Here is a 10,815-nt window from a genome sequence, read left to right on the forward strand (position 1 = left end):
TTGGGTACGTAAACAGGGACAGAACAAAATGTATTTTAGGTCTGTCTTTAAAGTGTTAAGTGTCTTAACAGGAATTGTTATTGTGTCTTAAAGTCAGAAGCCTTTCCATGTTTCGATGCGCAATTGAAATCAAACAGTAATAGTTAGCCGAGAGCAAACAATCGATAGGGCATTTTTGGAGAGCAAATCGTCGAAGTTGTCGTTTACTATGCCAATGTTAACAATCATAACTTGATCGAATCATTTAATGCCATTTTATTCAGCTCCATTTTGCTTTACGTTCTCCTTTTTTTTTTTTACTTTCAATACCGTCCAGATTGGTTGGTGCTGTTTTTCGTTATTGGCTTGTTAGTAGAAGTCATCAAAGATGTTTACCAACAAGGAAAAGATCGCTTTTGTTCGGACCACTGGAACTACTTGGCGGTAGCTTTGGTAACGTCGTTTGCCATTCATTACTCCGTCTGGTGGGCTGGTCGAGCACTGCTAGCAGAGAAAGTAGACACCATGGAATGGGAAACGCACACTAGGGATGGCTATGGAGTTATACTGGCTTCCTATTGCTTTTTTGCGGTGGGAATCCTGTTATCGTTTACGCGCAATTTGTCCTTCATTCAAGCCAACTCTATCACTGGCCCACTGCTTCATGCATTCACTCAAATGCTGGTAGATGTTGCACGGTTCTTCCTGTATTTCGTTTTTGTGTTTCTGGCGTTTGCCGTGAGCTTTACCAAACTGTACTTGCAATATGACAAAGCAAGACGACACTTCCATGTCGACATAGCCAGCCCGAATCAAACCACTGATCCTTTGCATCTAGAAAGGTATGTTTTTTTGATAAGAAAATAAAAGTTGAGAATGTTGCTGAAAGTGCCAAAATCGTAACAAATGTCCAGACGTTTCGGGACGTCTGGACATTTGTTAAGATTTTGGCACTTTCAGCAACATTCTCAACTTTTATATTCTTATTGTAGTAACAAATGCCACACAGCATACGAAGTTTTAACTTCCTTCATTTTATGTTTTTTTAAATGCTTGTAAAGAGATTTAGCAGCGCATTTACGGCAAACGGCAAACGTTAATAAGCTAAAACTTTGCGTTTTGCCAAAATTAAAGAAACGTGTTTGATATCATCCCATTTTTTTGCCTGTCGGTAGCTATTCTACTCGCGCTTGTTGGATATGAGATGTTAAATGAAGTAAATGAATATTTAACGTCGATAACTCGTAACAGTAATTCAACTGACAAACCTGAGGTCGACGGTGCGCTCATTTGACTACCCCCTTCTCATCAGTGCTCTGTTATACGAGTATTTAAAGCTACTTAGCTACACGGAAAGGAAAGGAGTCGAAACGAGGATCCAGGAATCGAGCGTAGGACCTCTTGCACCAAGGTCGCGCACTAACCGACTGTGTCATCCTGTGCCATCCTGGCCAACGAGGCGCGCAGCACCGAGTTGGCTATAACCAGTCTCATATCCAACAAGCGCGAATGGAATAACTGTTTTATTAATTTAAAAAAATAATAAATTCCGAACGCTTCGACACTGGGAATTTAATTTTTCAACTTGGCATCACTTGACGCAATCAGTTTCCATGTTAGGTCATACAGTATATATATATAAGCTAAACACTGATACTGAGTGAACCAATCAGAAAGTTAGAAACGCAATATCCGAGGGCAAAAGTTCAGCAATAATTGCGGATATTAAGCAGAGCCTCAAGAGAGAGAGGAACGATGTGGCCAGTATAGAAAAAAATGTATGCCTTTATGACAAGAAACACGGCCTTCCGTTTGCCTTTGCAAAGCGCTTCATGATAGCATGACTGAATATGCGCTATCGAGGGTATTTCGCTATAGTTCCCCCTCAACTTAACTATGAAGAAGTCTTTGACTCAGATTGTCGAAACTAACCGGGGAAAAACCTCCCGGAGCAGAGAATAGCCCCACATATGGCGTCGAATCCGGGAATCGATCCCGCACCACATTGGTGGAAGACGAGTGCTCTCAGCACCGCGCCAGCCCTGCTCTCAGTCTGTTTTTCGAAACCGGAGCCTTACCGGATCTTGTTCAGTTGGCCCCTGTCCATAAAGTTGCTTTATTTTCAAAGGCCTTTTGTGTTAGCATTGAATCTAACAGATCGATCTCTGTTTCCTTTTAAGATTTGGAAACAGCATGAAAACGATCTTTTGGTCCCTGTTTGGTGAAGTAGACGACAGCGGTTTCCAAATTGAAGACGATGGCTATGGTGCAATATGGAAAACAGGAATGGTTTTCTTTGGTGCTTTTAACATTGTTGCAGTTCTTGTTGCCCTTAACATGCTGATCGCAATACTCAATGAATCCTACACTCGCATATCGGTAAGGCCTTCAGTATCCGGCCTTCTCTTAAAATTTTAGCTCTTTTTTTTTTTACATTACATGATAAGCCACTTTTCCTTTCCATCCCTGGGGTGCAGGGATTGTGCAGTGGTGAGAGCACTCGCCTCTTGCCAATGTGGCCCGGGTTCGATTCCCAGATCCGGCGTCATATGTGGGTTGAGTTTGTTGGTTCTCTACTCTGCAGCGGGAGGTTTTCTCCGGGTACTCCGGTTTCCCCTCTCCTCAAAAACCAACATTTGACTTGATTTGTGTTAATTGTTAATTTCAGATTACAGCGTCCCCAATTAGTGCTCCAGCGCTAGAACAACTAGACACTTAAATAGAGATGCATACACACGAATGACGTCACTACCCTTGACAACGGTTGATACCCTACCTACCAGGTCCTTGCCTAGAATTTGGACAAAAGTAACCAATATTTCGGGCGTTTTAAAATGTGTTCCCGCTAGTTAAAGTATTAAAAGGACTACTGCAATTTCGATTCATGCGTACTTAAACTTATCGATCACTAATTGGATACTTTCAAGGAAAACATTAATTGACAAAGAAGTAGTATAGGGTGTTGGCTTGAATTTAAGTTATCTTTAGATGTCCTTGAAAATGCATGTAATTTTTGCCTGAGGGCCCGGGCAAGCGGTTCAACATTTTCTTCAACATCCGTTCGATTTTGTTGAACAACGATGTTGAGCCCGTTTGCCCTCCCCCACCCCTCCCCCCTCATCCACATCTCAACAGTGTTGACACATACTGAATCGAAGTTGAATCGATGTTAAATGAGTTGTTGAAACTCTGCTTCAACATTTCTTTCGTTATCATGAATGCTGAATGAGATTGAATATTCTCTCCGCTGCTAAAGATTCAAATATGTCCATTACCAAAACTCCTAAAACAAAATTGAAATAACTTACAGGAAGATTTGGACACCGAGTGGAAATTCACGAGGACAAAGCTGTGGTTAAGTTGGATCTACAAAAAGGGCGTTCTCCCTCCTCCACTGAATATTCTATACGTTTTCTTACCTGTCCGTTGGGTCGTTGTGAGTGTATTCACCAAATTCCACACACAAGAAGCGGCCGAGGTAAGTAAGGTAGCATCGAATCATTCAAAATTAAACAAACAAACAAAGAAACAAACAAAAGTGACCAAAATGAAACAAGACTGTGCTTTAGCATAACCTTTCTGAACCCAATAATACCGGAAGCTCCGCGCGCTGAAGGCGCGAGCGCGGAGCACCACGAGTCACAAAATATGGTAACCCATCTTTGAAAGAAAATTTGATTTTGATCACCCTATGCAATGTGGCCAGCATCACGTGATCATATCGCGGGCTCAAGTTTAAAGCTCTTTTAGGTCAGCTGTTTTCTCTTTTTAAGTCGACTGATAATCAGGTACTGGTTTTTGATTGGATCGCAGGCTCAAGTCAGGTTAGCTTATTGCAATTGTAAGAATAAATAACCTGGAGCTCCGCTTTAAGCTTGGCTAAATCTATATATTAAGTTTGAAAAATAAATCTGTAAATATTTTGACGGTAAAATAGGGATGATTGCTACCTTTTCTTTTATTCCATCAACCGTAGCGTCTGCGCATGTTGTAGTATTTTTTTCACTGTGGCTATGAGTGAAAAGCACGAAACCGGCTTAACAATCGAATAGATATCGATATACGTAAATGTAATGTTCAGTTTATTGGTACCGAGCTGTAAGCTATAAGAAAGAGATTTTGCCACATAAGATTTAGGAGCCAACGTTTCTCTCCCTCACTGCTTTGTCGGGGACATGTTATCGAGATTTGATAGGGCCAAACTCGTGGCCAGGGCTACCATGAGCAATTATATAACTCTTTACAAACTCCTTTGCTTTTCAACATAGTAGACTAGTTGTTCCGAACTGGCATATTGCACAACACCATTATTCACATGGCTCAGTGTTGCTGTTAGTTCATAAGTCAGTAAAGAGATCTTTTGACCAGGCACTGATTTTCAAGTTTTTCTTTACAGTTTTTATCCCACACTTCACTAAATCGGAAGCCAAAACCCGTCAGGAGATCAAGGATCGATGAGAAGGAGGTAAAGAAACACCGATTTCTCATTATAGTTTAGTTCGTGGTAATGGTATTCTTTATCATAATTTAGTATTTTATCTTCCATTTTTTAGAGACGAGAGGTGATTCGCAATCTGATACTGAGGTACCTGGCCAAGAAGTCGTGCCACTCAGAGACTGAAACCGAGTCAAGTGATTCGGAGGAAGAAAACAAGGCTGCGATGGCACTGACAAACAACAACCCCATCAATGGGTCATAAAGTATCAGTTAAAAGCCAATCAAAACGAAGCTTTCACAGCGTCATGGGAAATATGATACTTTTCCCAAGAAAAAAAAAATCTGTTCTTAAAATAAACTTACTTGGGAAACGGTTAACTCAAGGAATTAGTGGAGATGGAGGCTTCGCTTGATGAGCTCCGGGCTGTTTTTCTTCTTCTTTTTATGTTTATAAGAAATTTAGTAATACCTTTTCTTTTTTCAATTGTGTTAAATTTATTTTTTTTGTAATATTCTGTCTGGATTCTCGGAGGGGTTTTACACAGATAACAGTGGCTTCAAATGGAAAAGGATTTTAACACTGTCGATCATTTTCAGTCAAATGTAGACATAGCAACGAGTTTTCGAAAATATCATAAAAGCTAATTCAGTGACCTAGACTTGTTTTTTCAAATTTGGAGTATCCCATTGAATTATCTTACATAAGTCATGGTATGAGAAAACATGGTTGAAGGTGAAAAAACATTCCATCGGAAAAACTTCTTAAAAAATGCACTCCACTCAGTTTAATTACCATTATTAATTTTATGTTGTTCATTTTTTTTTATTTCGGAAAAAAAGCTCGCGCCAGCTCTATTTGTAAACGATTTTTGTTCCCCGAAAGTAACGACCCCACGGAAGTAGCGACCCCCAAAGGCTGCAAATTCCGAAAGTAACGAGGGTCGCTACCATCGGAACTCTATGGTAGCCACTTTGGAAACAATACTTAACTCGACTAATGAAGACATACAGAAAGAGAAGGGTAAAATGGAGGTTATTGCCGATAAGTTTAAGCGTTTAGAAGTCCTAATTTCCACAGTGTGAGATTCATCGACCTTCCAGGATGAAGTCACTAGCACTAGACTGTCGAGCGCTTGCTCCGTCGATGAGAATATTATTGGCAGATGACTGCTTATGAAATACGTCCTGTAGAGCACTACAGTTCAAGTCCCGCGAATTTGCCTCCTTGACTTGGTCTTCCATTAGCCTAGCCAGTGGGCAAGTAACTTACGATAGCCTTTTGAGTTTTACTGCAGTAGAGAGCCGCCATAACCAGTAGGCATCACTGCGAAACACTTCCCTCTCTTCAAGTATCTTCAAGTAGGCAATTTACTACTTTTTTCTGTTCTTTCTTAGGCTGCATTGGCATGCAAGATTTTACACGAGAGCGCGCGAAAGGTTTCCATAACAGTTGCCTCAAACGCCGAAGTTAATGCAATATTTCCTTGTCAGCCCATGTTACTTTTGAACCATCAGAATACTGCGTTCGTGGTGCGTTCGTGGACGAACGCGGAGAATTCAATCAAATTGCCACTGTCGTTACCCGTGGGTACCACGATTGTGTAAAATTGGCTTGCTGAAGTTTTCTTTAAGCACTAGTTAGTGTGATATAACAGCTGGATAAATGATGTGTAACAGCACGGGCGAACTCTCATATGCAACTAGATACCCAAAATATTAATAATGCATGCATGTGAGGTGATCCCTTTTGCTGAAATTCAACCCTTTAAAATAACACTGACTACGTTTTCTCCAAAAGGCAAAAGATTACTCTTAAACACATCCTTTATGAAGAGCTGTACCATGTGTTCAAAGTTCCTAGCACAGGTGACAGGGTCTTTCTGAATAAGATCTGATTTCTGTTGCCAGGTCATATTGTTAATCTCATCAGGTTAGGCAAGTAGAGCACATCCATTCAGTATTATCAACACTTTTTGTGCCAGTTATACATTCCTCCGACAAACTTTGCATATATTTACCTCCCTATTTGCTACTGTTACACTTATTTTTAGAGACAGATGATCTGAATCATAAGTTATCACAGCAAGTGCATATATGTTAAGGGCCATGTGTTATCCTATCATGAAAAGACTGAATCCCTTTTGACATGGACGGTCTAATAGAGTCTTGACCTTCGAAAAATTCAGTTTAGTTTAGGCTTGAGCTCTGCATAGCTTTCTTTAAACGTTTCTGTGCTTTTCTGTTTAATTAGTTCTCTGATGTGTTCTGGATTAGCGTTATGAAATCCTTGCTTTTCATATTCCCTTGCTGCTTCAATATTTTCAGATCTTTTTGGCGTTTCGCATTGTTTTCCTTCTCCCTGAAGTCTTTATTTTGTCTCTTTTACTTCATAGATTCTCTCATATAAGCTCTTTTTGCCACTTTGTAGAAATTATTACCGCCACTCACATCATTTTTGGCCATGGTTAATTAATCGATTATTACCTCTGAATAATTGTTGACATTGGTAATTTTGAAATTTAAATTCAGGTCCATTTAAATCAAACTAGGTGAATTTAATTAACCTAAGTTTCTTTATCAATTGTTTGAAAAGGGATTTTCTTTATGGGGTGTGGTTGAAAAAAGGGGCACGGTGTTTTTAGGGGGGTTGAAAGCAAAACAAAAAACAAAAATCCCACTTTCCTCTCTACTCTCTTCATTTCTTTTCTTACACCTTTTCTGTCTGTCCCTAACCCTCGTAACCTTCCATCCCTTTGTGTACAATGTACTACAATGTGTAGATGAGAGAAAGAAATTGCTCGAACTGCACTTACCGAGACTTAAACCGGGCACCTCTGACATCCCTTAGCATTGAGTCCTTCGCTGTAACTAACCGATGAACCACACAGGAGTTGGACAAGCCGTCGTCATTAATTTTAATAGCAAACACTTTTCTCCTGGTGCAAGAGGGCCCAGACTCTTCTCGGTCACACAGTAAATTATGCAAAAGTTTACTCTTGCGCAATGCGTGGCCCTGTACGGTTCGTAAAATGGCTAACACAAGTTGCGTTGATTCAGAGATATTCTACAAAATAGTGGGAGCTGTTAAAGCTTCCAAAAAGACAAAAGCGAGCAAAATAACCCTCTTTATTGACGACAACTTTTACAACGATGCAGTGAAGTGGTTAGAAACACGCAATGAAGACAGCAAAGAACAAATCTGACAAGCCAAGACGTAGCAATTATCAAAAGTAAAGGACGGAAACTGGAGGGTAGAAAAATATTATCCAAGAATGGAAAAGAAATTGTTCAAAATGTCAACTACACCAAGTTCTTTGCCAAGCCCATTCGAATATTGCACACAAAGGAAGAGACAAGATGGAGTATATTAAGCACAACTACGAGTCAGTATCCCAAGAAGTAATACAACTCTTTGTGCCACTCTGCTGAATACACGAAGAACAAAAGTCAATCACCAGCAGACAAAAACAGCCTGTGCTAGCCCCTATTCAAGCAAGAGGATTCCTAGCGCATTTGCAAATGGACCTAATGGACCTTAAAAAGCTTACCATGTACATATTCATGTCATCGCAAACACAATTGGATTCTCCACATGATTGATCACTTCACAAAATATTCATGGCTTTATCCATTGAAAAATAAGCAGGCTGAAGATGTATTGGAATGCCAGTCTCAATTTCGCTCCAAAAATTTCCTCAGAAAATACACAATGACAATGGACGGGAATTTAAGAATTCTCTGATGTCCCAATTCTGCAAGAACAACAGCATTACTCAACTTCATGGAGCTCCCAGAAAACTGTCAACCATCATTGGTATTTGGCATACCACCATGGAAACAAACCAAAACTACCCCAGATAAGAAACATGACCAACATTCTACCATGGAAGAAGAAGAAGAAGAAGAAGAAGAAGAAGAAGAAGAAGATGTGCATGCAGAACCTGCACCTAAACGTGCTTGTTATTCACTTATCAAGTCAACAAAGGAGATAAGAACAACTCAACAGGAAAAAGCAAGAGACACAGAAAGGAAATTCAACAACAAAATGACCAAAAAGCAAACCCAATACTATTTCATTCCAAGTCAACAACCTTAAATTTGTCAAGATAAAAATTAATAAAGTGGGCAAAAGTCCAATACACCCAAACACACTTCTTGGTAAAGTAATTGAAAAAGAACATGGATTTATGAGAGTTGTAACCAAATTTGGAATAATTGACACTTGGATTGCACCAAACAGACTACAAATTACTGAAGACATGAATGTGTCATTAGACACAACTAAAACAAGTTTCACTGCAGCGTGCAAAAAAGCACTTGACCAGTGACACATGTACAAGAGGTGCAAACACAAGGAAATGGCTTCCCGTTGTTCAACTACAAACAAGAAATGACTGTTCAACAAAGGTTACAAACTTTGTGAACTACCAGAAAAAAAAATGAAATGTGATTGTTCAAGTACTTATAAACTGCATTTGTACAAATAACTGTATATCATTCAATAATGTACGCTATAAAAAGTCAATTTTTGGCCTGATGTCTTTTTCCTTCCAAAAATCAGCAAAATGAAAATAAAACAAAGCCACATGAAGGTAATTCTTATTTTATTAAACAAGGTTTTGTTTTACTGCATAGTATGCCTAACCTAAACCTTAATGCTAACCATTTAAAATCAGTGCTTAGACTTAATAACAACCAAAGACGTTTTTACAGACTAACTCATGAAAAACTTACGCTAACTACATCCCCTTACTTCCAACACCGATTTACTTATCAATATACACGTACTTGCTCACAATTTATGAACTTTTTGTTGATGTTTCCTACTTTCAATTTCAACCTAGTTTAAAATTAAATTTACCTAGGTTGAAATCATTTCAACCTGAATTTTAAATTTACCTGTAACAGTAACAATGCTGATTTCATAACCTGAATACTGTCATTATAATAATCTAACTAAACTGCTAAAACATAATGTCTTTTTTTAATTTTCTTTAAAAATATTAACCATTGTTTGCCCCAAAGTTGGTCATTCAAGTCTACCAGAGCAGTGGGAAACACAGCTCTTTCGCCATTACAAAGCTCGTTCGCTTTCCCATCAGGGAATTACACATCCCGTTTTTCACAGTCCGCGGGTGCCACAAGAAATATCGGTCCATTTGCAGGCGGTCCCGGCCAGAAACGTGGCACGTGTTTCAGCTGCGCGGTAAACCAGGCCATTGGCAAACTGAATGTCCTTTGTTGGTCGTTGCACAGACGCAACCAGACGGAAAGAAGTTAAGTAATCATTTTATTGATTTGTGTGATAGCGAATCCCCATCGGGGAGCAATGATGCCTCGGAGCATGTTTCTGGACTTTCTGAAATAGATAGTAGACCCTTTGAGAAGGCAGATTTTCTAGAGCGGGAATGCCGTCCAGACAGCGTTCGAGGGAGCCTTAAAACAAATATTTTAGCTTGGAAAGAGCTAGAGCCCACTGAAGCGGTTCTGAGTGTGATTAAAGAGGGTTATAAATTACCATTACACAGTATTCCGGAGTCTTGCGTTTTGCGGAATAGTAAATCCGCCTTAGACAATAACGACTTCGTCACGGAGGCCTTAAATGATCTCTTAGCCACCCAGTGTATTTCCGTCGTTGAAAGCCAGCCATGGGTAGTAAATCCTCTCACTGTGTCAACCCGGGACGATGGGAAAAGACGTTTGGTACTCGATTTACGGCATGTTAACCCCCACCTTTTTAAGTATAAATTCAAATGCGAAGACATAACCACAGCCCTGGATCTACTAGGGGAGGGTTATTATCTGTATACATTCGATATCAAGAGTGCTTATCATCACGTTGAAATTTTTCCAAGTCATTGAACTTACCTAGGATTCCAATGGTCCTATCGGGGTAAAGCGACTTATTTCGTTTTTAACGTGTTACCGTTTGGTCTGTCCACCGCTCCTTACATATTCACCAAACTCTTGAAACCTCTGCTAAGTCATTGGAGGGGTTCAGGTAAGAGAATTTGCATGTTTTTGGACGATGGTTTAGGCGACAATTCTTCCAAAGAGTCCGCTACTGTTGACGCCAAAGCAGTCAAGGAAGATCTTGGCCGATTGGGCTTTGTTCTCAGCGGTAATAAGTGTGCTTGGGAACCATCCCTTACCCAGACCTGGTTGGGTCACGTTTTCAATATGTCAGAAAACCGTTTGTATGTAACTGAAAACAGGTTGTCAAAATTAAAGGAATCCCTGTCATCAGTTCTGGATAGAATTGACAATGTTTCAGCCAAACTCCTAGCCCAGGTTACCGGCCGCATTATATCCATGTCAAAAGCCATTGGTTCGGCCGTTAATTTGTACACCAGACACATGTATTTCGCGATAGAAACTAAGCAATCGTGGGATGCCAT

The 10,815-nt window shown here is 39.8% G+C and overlaps 1 protein-coding gene across 3 annotated transcripts in view; it reads left to right on the forward strand.

Moving 5' to 3' along the window:
• The window catches only part of LOC137991054 (short transient receptor potential channel 4-like), a 26,709-nt gene extending 20,621 nt beyond the window's left edge, over positions 1-6,088 (forward strand). For all 3 annotated transcript variants that reach the window (XM_068836178.1, XM_068836180.1, XM_068836179.1), the window contains exons 4-8: positions 317-821; positions 2,160-2,358; positions 3,290-3,457; positions 4,376-4,444; positions 4,533-6,088. In XM_068836178.1, coding sequence (XP_068692279.1) covers positions 317-821; positions 2,160-2,358; positions 3,290-3,457; positions 4,376-4,444; positions 4,533-4,679 — 1,088 coding nt within the window. In that variant the 3' untranslated portion in view covers positions 4,680-6,088. The remainder of the gene's footprint in view (positions 1-316; positions 822-2,159; positions 2,359-3,289; positions 3,458-4,375; positions 4,445-4,532) is intronic.
• Positions 6,089-10,815: the final 4,727 nt, after the last annotated feature.

Source organism: Montipora foliosa, chromosome 2, assembly GCF_036669935.1.
Source record: "Montipora foliosa isolate CH-2021 chromosome 2, ASM3666993v2, whole genome shotgun sequence".
NCBI classification, from domain to species: Eukaryota; Metazoa; Cnidaria; class Anthozoa; order Scleractinia; family Acroporidae; genus Montipora; species Montipora foliosa.